Source organism: Lepisma saccharinum, chromosome 1 (genome assembly GCF_977018435.1).
Source record: "Lepisma saccharinum chromosome 1, izLepSacc3.1, whole genome shotgun sequence".
Taxonomy (NCBI): domain Eukaryota; kingdom Metazoa; phylum Arthropoda; class Insecta; order Zygentoma; family Lepismatidae; genus Lepisma; species Lepisma saccharinum.
In genome coordinates, this window is record NC_139229.1 from 66,968,801 (window position 1) to 66,987,419 (window position 18,619).

The following is an 18,619-nucleotide window of genomic DNA, read 5'->3' on the forward strand; positions in this document are numbered from 1 at the left end:
AAAAAAAGTACTTTGCTAGCACAGTCCACAAAGGTCCAGCAGAGCCTTTATAAAAGGATTTGTGATTGAAGTAATAGTGGAGTGTTGTGCTTTTTTGGATTATCACCCTATGTATAAAATTAATTCATGTTTGGGGAATAAAAGACGTAGTTGATAATTAGTAGAGCCACATATTTTTTGTAAATAGATGAGCAACATTTCCGGTTCAAAAGTGGTAAATGAAATAAAATTTTGCAGTTATAGTGGTGAAATGGCAGTATGTAAAATGACATTTTGGTTTTAAAAATGTGAATATAATCCCAAATTTGACTTAAAAACTGCACTTATTTCACAAAATAAACATATCCCTTCTAATAGCACATTTATGTAGTTACCACAATATTAAGTTTATTCCTGTATCATAGTGTACATTTTTGCTTCTCAAATATTTACAGCAGAATTAACCAATTTTCCGTGAATTGCATAACTCTCAGAATAATTCTGACTTCAGAAAGTGCCGCGTCTGTAAATAAACTCTAAATTTCATGTTTAAGAGTCTATTTCGCATTTTGTAGCAAAACAGGGTGGGAAAATGCAGCTCACACTTTTCAGAAACATGAAAAATTAAAATTACAATGTGTTATTTCACATTTCGTGTTTTCGTCAAAAACGAAATATGCATGCCCCTAATAATTAGACATAAACGAGTTACTAACTTTTTCTGTGTTGGGGTTCTATTTATTTCGGTGGCCCCTGTGTATTGTGGCAGAGGCCACCAAAATGAATAGAACCTCAACAAGTAAGTTTCGTGGAAATAGTTAGTAACTTGCTTACATCTAATTATAAAGTTAGTGTTAATTACATTTTGAATGTCTAATATTCATATCTATATTTGGGTTACAAGTTCTAATATAATGTAGAGAATTTGACTTCATGGAGTAAGTAGGCCTATATCCAAATGTTCATTCTGTTTCTAAAGGGTTATTTTTTCATCACACACGTGAAGTGCCAACCTCTCTTTGTGGAACCTACTCTCTCGCAGGCCAGTGTTGGCATGTTTAAAACAACTTGTTTTATACGTTTAAAACAAACGGCTTTGTTTTTTTACAAATGTTTAAAGCATTAAACACTGTTTTTTCACACTTGTTTAAAACACATTTTGGTACTTGATGTTTGATAGTTTGTTGTTATTTGCAGGTTTTGTGACTTTGCATTTTCATTCATTCTGTGCCATTTTGTTTATTCTGCACAGAAATCTGTTAGTCTGAAAATGTATTATCAGTTAACGAAGAAACATATCATGATGGAACCTTTTGGAACCCAAGGCCATTTTCACATGTAACCCCCTTGGTCCCCAAGCCGATTTTGAGCAAAATGCAGAGTTTCAATTAAATGAGTGTAGATCGGAGACTAATTGCCCTAGAGAGATGAGTGATATACCGTTGTACGCGGAATGAACCAGAGATTCAGACTATATGAAATTTATGCAAATTCGGCGTATGTGTGGCGGTGGGGAGGGGGCTAACTCTCAAAATTCCAAAATTTCGGGAAAGAAAATTTGGTTCCCCCACCCTCCCCTCAAGAAAAAAGTACATGACAGTGTCGACATGCACATGGAAATGATCGCTGACATGTAAGGAACACAAAAATATTTGCATTATTATCATATGACCAATGTAACTCTAGTTGTACTCCCAAAAGGAATGGTCGGCACACCATTGATTCAAGCTTCAAAATACAGCGGTACCTTGAAATGACTTTAGCTCAGAGACTATTTGCCCTGGAGATATGAACGATATACTGTTGTACGCAGAATCAATCACAGATTCAGAAGATATATAATTTATGCACATTCGGCGTACATATGGAGGGGGAAAGGGGGGAAATCCCCTTAAAAATACTTTTCTTAAAAAAATGGTTTCCCCCCCTGCCCCCCCCCCCCCCCGAAATAAAATGTCAAAATGCAAAATTTATGCAAATTTGGCGTATATATGGAGGGGGAAGGGAGAAAATCCCCAAAAATTATTTAAAAAAAATTGTCATCACCCAAAAAATGTCCTCGCACTTGGGCACAAAACGACACATACGCCCAACATTCATGGACGAAAAGCTAGAAGCAGTGAAAAATGATCACCAATTCTTGCAGCTGCTTGAAATTCTATTTTTAGACAATGCAGGGGTAACCTCTGTTGCAACTTGTGGACACTTGTGCTAAAAAAAACAAAGGTTTCCTTCAGCACGCTTCGAAATACCATTCTCACAACGCAGATTCAACAACCAGTCTTCCCCCTCCCCCTGCTTGCGCCCTCATGGAAAACTTTCATTTTGACATCGGATACTGATAAACAAGCTTCCTTCAAATGCAGTTCACAGGAGGGAGTGAAAAGCATTGCTTTAGAACAACAAAGCCGGTCTTTTCTTGTCGGGCAAAAATTTGACCTTGAAAAGAGACTCAAAAGAGAAGGCCCTTTACCCACCTCTCCCCCTCCATTTTCATGGACAAAAAAAATGCAAAAAAAAACATTTCTTTTAAATACATGTGTTAGGAACAATATAAAAAAATCGAAGTTCTAGCCAAAAATAGAAAAGTTATAACATAAAAACTACGACCTTGACACAGCGTCTCAATTGAGACGCTTGGGACCGTGAGGGTTACATTTGGGTATCTCGATCGAGATGCTTGGGACACAAGAGGTTAAAATGCCTGGGTATGTTTTTTTTACAAGTGTTTGAAAAAATTAAAATTGAATACTATATGGATGCAACAGTTTAGTTCCTCACTTAATACACTGCACACAGTTGTTAATGTCAATATTTTGTTGCATTCACAAAAAGATGTCGTATTCCAAAAGCAGCTACCACGTGGATAGAGTGGGGCCTGGCAACTGTGCATTAGTTGAAGCTTCTTGAACAGCCTACATGCAAGATTTAACTTTTAAAATTAACACATTTTAAAACAAAAGAAACTGTTTTTTTCCCCCGGAAAAGAAAATAATTTTGCCAACCCTGTCGCTGGCTAAGGATGTTCCAGCACCAGGATCCAACAATCAGTATAATCCTCTGTCTATGCGTGTGTGTGTGTTGGCAGGTGGAGCTTTTCTGTGCCTTGTTTACGTGATTTGTGATTATTCCTACTTAAATCTCATCATCATAATCATTTCTGGTGCATTCAGCCCAAAATGACAGAATGAACTCACCAAATTTTACCTGTTCTTCACTCCAGCGCCCAGTTCACCAAAAAGCAATATGAAATAAACAGAATATCAAATCTTTTTTGTTTCATTTGGCATATGAAGCATAAAATCTTGAGATGTAACAAAATCATAATACATAATTATTTTCACAGCATATTATAAATGTAATATTCTTCTGTGAATGAACTGATAACTGATATTTTACCAATCTGATAAAATAAAATATAAAATTGCAAATGTTTGATGACATTTGTGTGTAACTAGGTAACTATAGTATAGCTCTATGAATTTAGACATTTACTTTATAAAACTGTGATATGTGAGTTGTGTGTTAGAAATATCAGATCTGGAAAATGTTCTTCAATTTTTTTATGATAAAACTATTATTCTGTCCTATCCATACAAAAATCCTAAAACTATTATGTTTTGTTGATCATTTAAATGGAATTCCTGTGTAGGTACTTCATTGAACAAAAGACACGAAGCGGTGCAGCAGCTCCTCCAGGTGCACCCAAATTCAAATGGCAGAGAGTGTCATCGGACTCTACAATGGCCAGTGTAAAGGTTACATGGATTCCAAACATAGAAGGCCAGCCAGGATCCCACTTCTATGTACAGTACAGGTAAGAATAATACAATGCCCCATGTTACATTTATTTTCAGACCTCTGCGCTATAGTGGTTATTGGTACAATGTTAGGGGTCTTAGGTTTGAATCCCAGCCAAGGCATGGGCATCCTTTGTGAGTTTCCTTTCGTCATCACTAGAGCCCAGATTTATAAGCACAAGCAAACAGTAAAATAAGCAAGTTAATAAGCACAAGAAATAAAAAAATAAGCACCAAAATAAGCATAAACAAATACAGGAAAATCTGAAAAAAATATTTGTTTATTAGATCTATTGTCTTATTCAAAGCTGTTACAGTATGTAAGGAAGGTCATCCTGAGATTTTATTGTGTGAAGCTCCTGCGACTGTCAGTGAAGAATGATTTGTACAGTGAAAATATTCTTTCCACATCGCATGACATCACAGACGCATGTGAAAAACACCACAGTTCTTCTTCAGTGAATTCCTCTTCAATGTCTGTTTCTTCACCAGAAATCTTTTTATAAATTTGACACTGTTTTGTAACCGGGATTTTTCAGTAATACCTGACTGATCTTGTCGGACACAATTTTAGCAACACTGAGTTTCTGAAGACAATGTTACTGAAATTTCATCAATCAGAGAAAGTGTATGTTGCAATGCATTATTTCGAGCTTTCAACTGTTATAATATCAGGTAATTTGGAAAAATGATTATGGATGTACTGTATCTTAATATCAGGTAATTTGGAAAAATGATTATGGATGTACTGTATCTTTTCTTGGATGCTGTTTCTCCCGCACGGCTATTTAGAAGAATTGATCCATCATTTGATTGAAATATGGCAGATTTGGGTAAAATATGCTATTTTAAACCAAAATCATAAAATAAGAAAGCATAACCGTTTCCTGCAGAAATAAGCATTTATAAGCACTTTCAACCTTAGTTAAATAGCTCATCAAGATATGTAATATGAAGTATAACCTTTCTTCTTACCATTAGAAGTCTGGAAAAGAATATGCATTTCGCTTATAAATCCAGGCTCTAGTCATCACTCATCTTCATCTTTGCGATCAGCCAAAAGCTGCAGAAAATGGAAGTAAAATAAACCAAATGAATGAAATTTGGCAAGCAAGTTTGTAAATACAGTTGCTCAAGTATGTTAGTGTCAGTAGTTGGAAATTTTATGCATAGATTGTGCTCTTGATAGATATTCCAATTTTTTTGGTCAAAAATTATGTACAGCATTGGAATTATTTTTTCTAATGTTGGCAACATTGATTCCTTAAATCCACACATGGTAAGTTTAAGTCCTTAAACTATAATATTTAACGCCAAGTTACTCTCAGATAAATTATCTTTGTGAGAATAAATGTTTCATGAGTTTTTAATTATTTGGTAGGAATTAGTGTGAGAAGACGGAGTGAGATAAGTGTACACTGTTCATTTGTTCTAAATCTCAACTGTACTGAACACAAACAAGAGAATACAATCTATGCATCTAAAGAAAAACAATTTTTTTTTGAGGGATTTCCATGACCTTCCATATTTGCTGACCAAGCATGCCGAGTCTTAAGGAGATTTCACACTGAATAATGTGTTAAGTCTTAGGGAGATTTCACACCGAAGCATGGGTCGCTTGGACTGGGCTGTTTTCTCAATATCATAGTCACCTCATTTTGTTGTTCCTTCCTTCACAGTGAATGCTTCACCCCAACAAGCTATATTTAAACTATAAGAGAGCCCAACCTGCAGCCTTACAACATTTTTGAACCTCTAATTTGTTGATATAATGAACATCAATATGAACAGGATTTAAGCATAACTTTATTTTGGCTTCATCAAGCTTGTTTGTGCAGTTATCGGCTGCAATTTTCCTTCAACATCATGTGAAGAACCCATGTTGTAGCCATTTAGGATGTAACTGATTTTGTTTTAAGCCATGGCAGTCCGAACTAGGTCAGTCAACGTTGTAGGGTACTCTATTGTGTAGTTCTTTACTTTATCCAGACTGGAAGGGAAAGCGAAAAGTCAAGTGTATATAGTTCAAGATTAGTTCATATAATTTCTAATTTTTCTCATGGACGACATGCATCCCGAGTTCCAATAACTTGCACAAATTTTACATGATTTACTGGTGATTGATTGATTTGTTGTTTTAAGTCCACTTTATGCACAGGAAGGCTAATCGGGACTGGACCTACAGTTTAAAGTGGGATCCAAACCACTGTGCCATGTGCCTCCAGCAGGTATCGAACCCAGGCCCCCTTGATTACAAGGCTATGACGTTACCACTATGCCATCCGGGAGATGATTTACTGGTGATTATACACTGATTAGTGCAATTATATCACTATCATTACATACCATTACATCATCCGAACTGAGCAGAGAAACAAGAGTTGCTTCGGTGTGAAGCTATAGTGTCACTTGTTGCCTGTCACTTCGGTGTGATGTCTCTTCATCCATTCCATTTGATAATTGTTCATTCCAGTTAGCCGCAAGTGGCAGAAAAGTGATGGCAAATAGCGAGAAATACCAAATACTCTGTTAATGTAAATAAAAACACTTCCATTTGTTTTACTTACAGGTTTAAAAGTGAAGAATGTTTCACAGTCTGTCTTATTTAAAATTTGATTTGCTAATGCAATAATAAAGTAATGTCTGTATTTTTCCTGCTTGTTCACAGGCAAAAGGGTGAAAATATGTTCCAGACAACTGATCCGGAAACAAAAGATGATTCAATAGTTGTTACTGGTTTGAAACCTGGTGAAATTTATGAATTCAGAGTAGTGTCTGTTGATGGGGAATATACTACAGCTAGCGAATTGGAAGAAGTGGAGACATATGCTGGTAAATATGAAATTACTCATATCTTGTGGGTGTACGAATTACTCACAATTACAGAATAATAAGTATTCTTAAAAAATAGGCATGGGCCGATATGAAATTTTGGCTGATACCGATAAAGTACTGATATAAAATTTACCAATACCGATAACCGATATTCTACCGATCCGATATAAAATTAGAAATGATCCTTGAAGAACCTAAAAGGTTTTGACCTCCTTAATAAATGTGTGTTTCAAGGTGACTGTAGTGAAAAATAAATTGCATATTAAGACATTTACTTTTTTAGAAATTAGGGCATGCAGATTATCCATTAAAATTACAACAAAATGGCAGAATTTTGTACTAAATTATCAGATATTTATCAATATATCGGATCGGTAATTTTACTGATAAACCGATATGCCTATGTCGGCCGATACCGATAGAATACCGATTAATCGGTCCCATCCCTATTAAGAAATATTTTAAAAAATATATTTAAGAAATACTAAATTTTTTACTTACGATTAGTGAGTATGTACAATTTCAAACAACATTTCAGGAATCAACTGTTCCCTTCATCAGGTTTTAACTTATGTGGTTTTACCAAGGGATGGTAGTGGGGATGGAAGTTTTAACAGGACTGGGCAAGTTTTTAGGATTCCTTTTCTACCAAAGTTTTTCCTGTATCCATTTTCCTTGTTTTTAATTCAATTTGACGTGGTTATGAAGCGATCTCGCTAGTCAAGAAGGAACCTGGCGAAAGGAACAGTTGATTCCTGAAATGTTGCTTGAAGTTGTACATACCCACTAATCGTAAGTAAAAAAGTTTAGTATTTTTTTAAATATATTTTAAGAATACTTATTAAAATATGAAATTCTTGCAGTTCTTTGCATGAGTGAGTTCCTGTCATATTTTTTTTATTTGACTTACACTTGGTTACCAGCAATTCAGGAGAACATTTTATCTTAAGTTTCCTTGAAGCAAGCCGAGTCCAAGGAAACCTTGATAAAACATTTCTCTAATATTAAGGAAATATGTGTGCTCTGAATACTGATTTCATATTCTCTTGCAAAATACGCTTAGATTATGTTTTAGTAACCTCAGAGCAGGGCAAGAAGCAAATGCACGCAGTTCTAAGTATGATAGAATCGCTGCTTTTCTTCAGGTCCATTCACATGTTGAAATTTAATCACGCAATGTTCAACATAGGAAAGGAAGCAAAGACGGATGAAAAAGAAAACTTTATTTACTGGAAAAAGGGAAGTTTACCCTCCTCAAGACTTAAAGCCAATTAAAAAGCATCGATCGTGAACATAAATAACAATCCCCTTTTTTATGTGTAAAACTACGCAACTTGTTTTCAGCTTGATTACTTGATGCTGATAGACTAATCGAAACTGGATACGAATGCAATTTAAAATGGGATCTGAACCATTCTACATGAATCCACTGTGAAATGAACCCTGGACACTTCACTCCTATCTTATACTTCCCCACGTTTTAAGTTTTTTATTTACGGACCCCTGAAAAATGTAAAATTGGGGTTTCACTGTATCTAATAAGAGAGAAACTTTAAAAAGTTTCCACTGTATTACTGCTTATGATTACAGGTTATTTATAGATATTTGGTTGGTAAAATTATCAGTAACTTTACCGATTCACTGATATGCCCATAATAGTAGATACCAGTGGAGTAAAGATTAATGTGAGTACTATAAAAGAAGGTTTAAAGTATAATGCATCATAGATGATCATTCTAGCCAAGGCTTCAATTAGTGTAGCGGTAGAAATTGTTGTCACTACACAAAGTACAGGTTGTGTTGTTTTGATTTTTCTTTCAACATTAACATCATTTGTTCGCTGTTGCATTTACTGCATTCTAACAGTGCATAATTTTAAAAGTGAATGCAATTTTACCTTTTTACAGATGGTCCAGTTATTCAAGCTAAGGAGACAGTTGCAACTGCAGGGTGGTTTATAGGAATGATGCTAGCAATTGCTTTCCTTTTGCTTGTATTAATTATTGTGTGCATCATTAAAAGAAACAGAGGAGGGAAGTATGCAGTTCATGAGAGAGAGGCAGCACATGGAAGAAATGATTACCCAGAAGAAGGTGGTTTTCACGAATATTCCCAACCGTAAGTTTTTCCCTTCCATGTACAACTGAAAAGTGTTATTTTCCTGTAGTTTACTGTTATTACAAGCATAAGAAAACAGTTTTTCTTTCTGACGTTTCAGGAGAACACAAGCTCCTTCCATCAGACATTTATTTTCATTTTGACTAAAGATACAGTTATAATAATGGTTAGTAATTTTTTAAACAAAAAGAATCTGTTATATAATGGATGTTGTCAATGTTACATTGTTGTAATATAGCAACTTAACTGAAAAAAACAGTCTGTTTTATTTTTATTTCAGATTTTTTTTAAAATTATGAATCCCAAATATCATCAGGTGATGTTTTCTGTTACATTAAATTTTAAAGATGGTGGCTTACTCCATTTGTGAAAAAGAAAACTCCATACTGGATCTATGTTACCATATTCATTATTTAATTTATTACAGTGTTCTTCTGCAATGAACGAAGCTTCCCAGACATTCAACTCTGTGTTTCCCGTTAATCTTTTTAAAACTCTTCTCATTTTAATCAAATGCTTCTCTTCAATGATATGGGTTGACAAACCTGTTCTTGGGTTTAGATTCATAAAAATAAAATTGGGGAAAATTTTATAGCATTTTGCTCTATTGGGACCATTAATGTTAAATGTATAATGTGGGAAAATATAAAACCGAGGAACGTGAAATCAGGGTTCCACTGTATACATTTTGTATCACGTGTATCATTAGGGCAGAATAATAAACAAGCCGTTATAAATTTTTACACTGTTGCTAGCCAAATTTTAAAATCTGCAGCAATGTGGTAGAGCTGGTCATGTATTAGAATGTATTGCGGAGCTCTCTATGATGTTACAGGTAGAGCCTTCTTCAGGAAGGACACTCCAGAGCAAGAATTATTTACTTTCAATCCAATTTTTGTACATAGCTGTGGGAGCTCAGTTGTTAGGGTGTCTGACTACCATGCGAGAGACCCAGGTTCGATCCCCGGCAGGGAAGAAACTGTTTTTTTTCATCTGTTCAAGTGGCTCTGGCACCCACCCAGCAAGGCAGCCAGGGTCGTGGTGCTGATCACATCACCCCCACCTTCGGCCTTAATCAAGGAAGTGTGGGACCCTAACCCCACACCTCCTGTATGCCTTCATGGCGTGGTGCATAGCACAGGGGAGCACTTACCTTTTACACTAATCCAAATGCATCTAGTGAATGAAGGCAGTGAGCCTTCAAAATTAATCCTAATAAATATCAAATTAGCAACACGGAAACACAAAATTTGTCGTACCCAATAATAAATTATACATTTTAAGGTCACATTTCCAAATGTGTAGATTTATTTTATTTGGATTCATTTTTTTAGGGGGGGGGATTGCTGCTGCCTGATTTATTTTTAGTTTTGTCTATTCCTGACACCTATTTACTGAAAGGAGCTAGGTCTCTGTTTAACAGGCTACAAAAAAAAGTGTATCTTAAGTACACTGTTAGAACAAAGGAACTCTGTTTTCAACGATGAGAAATTTCTTAAGGGTCTCAAATTTGCTCTGTTCTTTCACATGCAGTATATTTTAATACATGAAGTTCATCAGACACTTGTAGAGCGATTTAACAAAATCAAAATAAAATAACTGCAATTCTTCATAGTTTTTCCTGTGGATATAATTTTAGGAGAAGCACTAACTGGTTACTTAGCTTGAGTGTTTCTTTGGCTCCTAAGTGTTAAAGTTAAAGTAAGGTTAAAATGGTCAGAGAAATTACTTAAATTCACGTAACCCTGTCTACATCACATTTAAAAATGATACAGAACCATGAGAAAAAGGGTTTTGCTGTATTGCTATTCATGGATGGATTTGCTAATTTACTTGTGGCAAACTTGCAGTGAGTATACTAACCGTATCATCTTTGCTTGTTTTTGTATCCAATAAATATGTTACTGTTTAATTTTAAATTACATTACATCTGAAGATGTCACTTTGTTGGGTACGTGGAGAAACATAATCTATTTTGAAGAACTTAACATGTAACTGAGTAAGTTTTAAGTTCTTTTATCTGTTTTGTAGACTTGATGATAAATCCCATGGAAGGAGTTCAATGAGTAGTGATGTCAAAGTACCTCCTGAAAGCGATACAGATTCAATGGCCGAGTATGGAGAAGGTGATACAGGTGTGTATTGCATCTACATGTTTTGTGTGATCATGGAATCTACTAATGTATGATGTGCATTGCAACCTTGTAGTTGATTGTAATTATCTTGAGAATCAGCTTTGCATGGTAGGCCAGATGTAACAGTGTGAAACCTGTTTTGAATGGAAAATTAAAACATCCTAACGAGAATCAAGTAAATTAAGCTGAAGACCAAGTTATATATATTTTTAATGCATGAAATTGTAGTAAGCTGCAAAAGTTTCATAAGCAATTTGCATTTTCTTGCAAATATGTTGTCGCATATATACTGTCGCATAGGAAAAAATAAATAATTGAATACTATAGTTCAGATAAGATAGCAATTTCAAATTTGAAATAATTATTATATGCTTTGTTTTTGCAATGATGATAATTTGTTTTCCATTGATTATTGATTTTTGTACCTCAAATGTTAAACTATCAGTAATATTTATTGCACATGGTATCAGACACCTGACTTGCAGTTATTTGTGAAAGTAAATCAATGGATTCCATTCTTAAATTTCATACATCTTTTTCTTCACTTATCCGACTTAAAGTATTTATTATTTTTTAAGCATAATGTACAGGGTGTTTGACTCTCTCGGTCCCTGATTTTCAGTCATAAAAATCAAACTATAGGTCATAAATGTAACGAAATTTGCTACAGACATACCTTGGTGTATGAGAGCCATGGTGACGTCACAGCAAGTTTTGGAAGTGGTCGCTGTTATCATCAATCCTGCACACATCTCTCCATGTTACAGAAGGTAGCCACGAACACATCAGGAGTCACAGCATCAATCTTCGCCAAATGCTGTCTTGCAGTTCCATGATAGTCCATAACTTGTTGCGATATACCTTTCCTTGAAGAATGCCCCATATGAAGAAATCACACGCTGTTCCACTGAGTACCAACTCATACTGTACTATAATCACGAGCCGGGGCTCCCATGTAGCCAAGTGGTTAGCGCTCTCGCCTTTGGTAGGAGCAGTCCCGGGTTCGATTTCCGGTGGGAGCCCCAAAATTTTGGCATTGACCCAGCATCGTGAGGACAATTGGAAAACTACTTCAAGAAGTAGCGGGCTCCGGTCACGAAAGCCAGAAAAATAGTGGCAATGGGATCCGATGCGCTGACCACGCGTCACCGAATGAAAAGCACTCTGGCAGGCCCTGGGCCTTCAAGGGCTGTTGGGCCATGGAGTTTAGTTTAGTTTAATCACAAACCACTATCAAGTGTGACATGGCAGCAGGGCCAAGAACTCAGACTGAAAGCACACATCCATACGATTGGCATATAACGGCAGAATCGCCCAGATGCATGCACGTGCCAACACAAGGACTAGAGAGGCTGTGGTGCCATCTCCACTGACGTCACTACGCTTCTCATACACCAAGGGATGTCTGTATCAAAAATTATGACCAATAATTTGATTTTTATGACTGAAAATTGGGGGCCGAGAGTGAGTCAAACACCCTGTATTTAGAAGAATATTCTGTAAGAAGAGTTTATGTACGGAAGAAAATTGCCTGAAGTGTAAAACAGGATTGGTGGAGATTCGGTTTTAGGAGTTTATGTGTAAGAGACCAAAAAAACATTGAGCCACAACATGTGTTAGACCAATCTAAGACCTACTATTGGTAATAACTGGCCTCTTCATTTCAGAGAAGCCTGAAATAGCTCTCAGTTTACAATATTGTTTTCAAGCACTCTTTGCTTAATTATTTCATTGTGTGTAGTCCAATATACGTCTACAACTTGCTGGTTATGACAGCAAATATGTGGGGTAAATATTGCTCTGCACTAGAAATGCAATAAATATCCTTGATATGTAACCAGTAGCTGACAAATTTTCATGAAGATTAAACTTGAGTGGCAAATATTGTTTTCGTCTTTTCAGTTGTCTTTCTTTTGTTTTTATTTTTTAAGGATACAAATTATTATTTCTTTTGCTTTTAATTCTCCGTTTTTTTTGTTTTCTTTTTTCTCTCATTACCTAATCTGATAGAAGGTATGAATGAAGATGGATCATTTATAGGACAATACGGTCGACAGAGGAAACCAGAAGAGGCTTCCTCATCAGCTTATGCCACTCTTGTGTAACAATTGGGTGTCAGGTAAATCCATACACTTATAAAACCTTACCTTAGAACAGAATTTGTTTTTTTGCAGAGTAGGTGACTTAGTTCTCAGTTAGTGTTTCCCTCCCCCTCTTGTAGTGAAATGATTTGTTTCAGCCTGTTAGTGTTACCTTAGTCCTTTTGCTATTTTTATTTTTCCAATTTTTTGCTTTGTATAGTTTCTGCAGTGGTGCTTCTTTTATGTTTAAAGATATTGTTGCTTGTTGATACATGTAAGTACCTAAAACATGTAGATAATTATGACAATAGTATGTATTAGATAAGTTGTTGCATATTTATTAGAGATATAACTATGGTTAAATATAAATTAATAAAGCAGGTCTAGGAAGGATTGTTAGTTATTCAGCATCTAGTTATCACTGGTAGATTTAAGTCAAGCAGGTGTAAAGTAGTTTTGCAGTAGCTCTGTAGTAGCCTGTTGCTTCACAGTAGGGATAGACCAGTGTGAAGGTTTTGCTAATAATGATAAAGAACCAATATAAAATTGCAAATTATCTATGAAGAATCTGAATGGACAATTCAAATCCTGAATTAGCCTCTCTGGTGGCATAGTAGTAATGTTGTTGCCCTGCAAAGAAGGGGTCCCAATCTCGATACTCAGTGGAGGTACATACCTGTTTGGATCCCACTTTGACCTGTAGGTTTAGTCTCAATTATCCTTCCTGTGCATAAAGTGTACCTCTACCGGGTATCGAACCTGAGACTTCTTCCACTTTTGGCTAATCGCGAAATTGGGGATGAGTGATGACGTGACAAAATTGATGAAGGGACACTGGCAAAGAACACCCATGCCCATGGTGGGATTTAAACCCTGGATCCTTGTCATCGTAGTGTGCTGTGCTAGCCACCCTGCCACGGAGGCTGGTGCTTTTCTCAATTTTCCATGAACATACTGGCATGGGATTCTCTATAATACTGGACTTCATTATTTGCTTATTCACTATTGAATATCTTAAACAGCACATTCTTTCCTATTGCAAGTGATTACGTTTTGCAAAATTTATCATATCATATCTTCATTAGACTTGCTGGAAAGAAGAAAGCAGTACACTCAAACAAGTAAACAGCCATCACAATTTGTAATGCAGTTAAAAAAAATGTAAATGGTGAATAAAATGTTAAGACATGCTTTGCTACTGCCTAGTAAAATAAATCAAAAAATAATTGAGAAAAATAATGTACAGAGTGGTCCAAATGTCTTGTCACCCCCTTAAGTTTCAGTGAAGTTGTGTATTTACATTTCACCCTCAATTACATGAAAATGATGGTGCTTATACCGACATTGTGGATGCGTAAATATCCATCCTGGTGACGGTCAATCCATCAAATGTGTCTGTTTATTAGAATACCTTATGCTGTATTGGATTATTATTTGGACCACCCTATGTAATAAATTCTTGTGTTCCAAATTGCTTAATTGTCTGTGGGACTTACCCATTTACTTCCATTTTTATCATTTTCCAGGGAGATTTACGGAGGATGGGTCATTTATTGGGCAGTATGGTGCTGGTAATAAAAGAAGACAAGATGAGCAATCCCCATCAGCGATTGCCACTTATGTGTAGTGTACTAGGAAGAGTAAATTAGTCACACCATATCTTTGCCTTGGAGTGCATTGCCGTTTCCAGAGACTTGACGACTTTTTTAATATTGTCATGTCCCCCTCAACGTGAGGTTCACGTGCGGGGAGAAGCTTCTTTTTTCATTTCTGAAAGTGCTTATCCATCACATTCAGCAGCATACTTGGAACGATCGTGATGCTCTGCTCTAGTTGCGTTAAGAAGAGAAAAAAAGCAAGTTTGGTTTTTGAGTAGCAATATGATTTTTTATAGATCTGCCTGCACTTCAGGTACATTTTTACTCGTTGGATCATTCCGATGTGGGTCTGCATCTCAGTGGTAAATATAAACGTGGAGGAACCTTACGTTTGTGTTAGAGGTGAAGACATACGTGTGTGCATGTGTGAACTCTCTCTTCACGTACCTACGGACGCTTTCTAGCCAGAGGAATGTTGAAGAGACTTACAACATACTGAGATGTGTAAATACAAATATCAGTGTCTTGCACTTCTTGTTTAACACCTGGTGCTTCTGCTATTGCTAGCTCTTAGAAGATAACTCTATTTAAGCTTCGATCTATTCGACTATTCCACTATATTGTTTGCTAACACTGTAAAGTAGTATAGTCACACAGTTATAGATTATATATAAATATATATATGCTTTTTATCTGATTAAATTGCACCATCCCTATGATCTTGTTATTGTACAGTAAGGTTGTAAATGAACTGGAATGCACTTGAAATGCTATATATCATGTAAATGCTCCACACTATAGGAACTGCCATGGAGAATCTCAGATGTTGGGTTTAGTACTTGTTATTATTTTAACTCCTCCTCATAGTGTTGTAGTTTCTGCAGGCTGAGCAAGATGAACTGGTTGTTGAAGGTTTACAAAATAATCATCCAATTCTACAGTGTTCTGCAACTTTATAAGTGGAAAACTGGGCATTTATGGTTCGCAGCATTACTTTTGTAACATGTATTATTTATTTTTAAGAAGAAAAATATTACATGATTTATAGCATAGTTCTATTTATAAAAAAATCATAAGCCGTAACTTGTCTGGCTAGTAATTATTGTTTTTTTTACATTATTTTTTTATACATATTTTTCTTAAGAGAAAGCTTTTCGTTCCATTAGAATATTTCTATTCTATGATCTGTCCTTTATTAGAGCATAAGTGCCTTAGGAAAGGCACTGTTGTAAATTGTGAGAGGAGGAGATGATCTGTAATATGTTAACAGCCTGATGTTAATATTTTGGAAAGTAGGAGATACTTGTATCCATATTTCCAAGCAGCTGCACAATATTACAAAATTTTTGTCTGGTTTCCTTTGATTAGGATTACTGAAGTTGTAAGGGAAAGACGTTGTTCAGTGTTGAAGTAACTTTCCTGCTTTTAGGGCACTGGTTTTGTATGTGAGTTACAATTGCTATATATATATACATAAAGACTACTTTAAGTATTTTCATATGTGTGACATTAGTCAGTGTGTATCATATTTTTGTATTTATGATTTACACATGGAAGATGAGTCTAATGATATCATAAAAGTCTTAATTCAAGATCTGAGTACGATGCAAAATTCATCTCATGTAAATTTGTTGCTACGTAAGTAATGGAATACAAATGTCGGTTTGCTAAAAGTGGTGTTTACTTTAAGTAGACCAGTCTGTGAATAATTATTGTCGACTTGTGCATAAGCTGAATACTGTATTCTTATTTGCATTATTAACTTTTTTAAGTAGCATACTTTTATTGCATTTTAATTTTTATTAGGAGAAAGAAAACTCATTTTACTTACTAGCATTTCTCATTAATGCTTTGAGACAGTGTTCATTTAGACTGGTCAATCTTGCATTGGCAGACATTGTAGCATAATAATAGTGGAAATTATTTCAAACAAATTACCCCAAAACATCACTATGCTTACACCATGAAGAATAATGTTTATAATGCTCGTATAAAGCACAAATGTTACTTTGAGTACCAAATACAATATGTGGTTCATTTATATTAATGTCTATGTTAATTTCATGTTCTGGGATATTATTTCAAACTTTTACATTCACGGCCTAAAGTCCATGTTCAAATTTTGTTTCTTAGGGTATACCGTGTAATCTTTGCTGAGTAGCAGGAATTTCCAATATTCCCTGGAAAATAAAATTTTGAAACAAATAAGAACGACAAGAACTTTATCATTAACATCAGTACTTTGATATCTATAGATGGCGTATGAATTTCAATTACTTTTAGATCTGATATAACATGGAAGAAGTAGATCTGTGCAAGTGACTTGATGTGGTCATTAAATATACAGAGCTATGCTTTGTAACGAATACTGGTGCATTGGATTTAGGGTATTTCCCATTGTGTTAATGTTGGTAAAAATGCAAGACCATATCATTGTTTTTTAGAGTTTATTCCCTTCGTTGATTTATTAGTACTGTATTTTTTCAATGTTAATTTTTGCATATGGTCAACCTTGAGAGATTCCTGCATTATCATATATATCATGTTTCTAAAAGGTTGTGGAATGAGCCATTAGTTACTGAAAATGAGCTTTTACATGATCAACATTCTAAAGACAATAGAGTTGTCAGAAACTAAATCACATTACAGTTAAAGGGTCATATTTATATTGCAAGAAAGTATCATGACTTGAGTGCAATTTAGAAACTTAACTTTCAAATATTGTCATAATTATGTGCAATAATTAATAAGTAAATGCAATTAATAAGAAAGGAAAGGTTGGAAAGCATTTGGCCAGACACTTGATGAAATGTGTTGCCTAATCATTAATAAAAAGCACTTAAGGGCAGGGGTGGTGAAGTGTGCACCATATATGAAAGAAATGAAAAGCATTGTCAATTGTAAGTTTGTAATTATTATGTATATTAGTTTCTGTTCCCCAACAAATACAAGCTCTAGTACTGGTATTAAATATTTTAATGTGAGGAAAAAAAATTCTTAAGAGTAGTATCTTATAAACTTTTTCTTTTTTTTCTTTTTTTACAAAATCTGGTAATAAATTACCTACCATTGTCATATAAACTACATGAATTGAATCTCCTGCACCAACTCTACCATACTTTGGGGTTTGGTGAAAGGGCTGTGCATATCACAATCTGTAGGCCCAATCTCATTGTACAAATGCTGACCAAGTATTAACCATTTATGCTATACAATCATGGAACTATCATTTGTTGATAAATTATTTTACAAGTAGCATGTCAGATACTGTTTCATAAAGGTGATTAAATCAGCATTTTTAAAGAATGTTTTATTTTGTGTTCATCCTATCACAGGAAAATTTAATAATTGTATTGTGAGACTGTACTTGCTGCAATGTCAGCGATTAAGACTTTTATGATAAAGAGTGTGATTGAATTGGCAGCTGTGTTACTTGGTTGTAAATTTTGTTTTTTGGGGGTTTACGAAGATTTAACTGTTGAAATGTGCTTTCTGAGAAAGTTAATCCTAAAAACCAGTGCATTTTATGTACCACTGTAACTTTCTGACATTAATGTTACCTGTGATCTACTCTTGATTCGAGAGTAGGTTGCTGTATTTAAGATGTGAACAGTAGAAAAATGCATTCCTCATGTAATTTGTATGTTCTGATAATATTCAGAGAAACTTAGATCTGCTGTAATAAAAAATCAGCAGCTGATCTAAGTTCTGCAGTCCATTCTTGTAGCTTGCTTTTGCAATGTTCTTACTCTGTAACATCCCCCTTGGAACAAATGTGTATGTCTATATTTTTTTTATGTTTACAGTCGAAAATAAACTAAGTGCCAGAACAGTATAATATTGGATTTTTACATGGTGTTGATTTAAGATGATGGATACAGTGAGCTGTTTTTTTTAACGATAGTAGTACATTTATTGCATTTTTTGTAAAATGTCTGAAAGTAGAAGAATAGTCGTCAGATATTATGCAATTTATAGCTGTTCATTGATGAAATTTTCTTTGCTTCTTATGCATTTGTTTCAGGTGCACTAGAGATAATGTAATGTTTTTATACCAGTGGTTCTCAAATTTG

The 18,619-nt window shown here is 35.0% G+C and overlaps 1 protein-coding gene across 4 annotated transcripts in view; it reads left to right on the forward strand.

Annotated features, from left to right (window-relative positions):
* The window catches only part of Nrg (Neuroglian), a 57,212-nt gene extending 38,828 nt beyond the window's left edge, over positions 1–18,384 (forward strand). For 2 of the 4 annotated variants that reach the window (XM_083132397.1, XM_083132406.1), the window contains exons 19-23: positions 3,632–3,796; positions 6,448–6,611; positions 8,522–8,732; positions 10,764–10,867; positions 14,475–18,384. In XM_083132397.1, the coding sequence (XP_082988523.1) occupies positions 3,632–3,796; positions 6,448–6,611; positions 8,522–8,732; positions 10,764–10,867; positions 14,475–14,575 (745 nt within the window). In that variant the 3' untranslated portion in view covers positions 14,576–18,384. Of the gene's footprint in view, positions 1–3,631; positions 3,797–6,447; positions 6,612–8,521; positions 8,733–10,763; positions 10,868–12,877; positions 12,987–14,474 lie in introns of all 4 variants that reach the window. The other 2 variants (XM_083132417.1, XM_083132428.1) reach the window with 2 other exon arrangements.
* Positions 18,385–18,619: the final 235 nt, after the last annotated feature.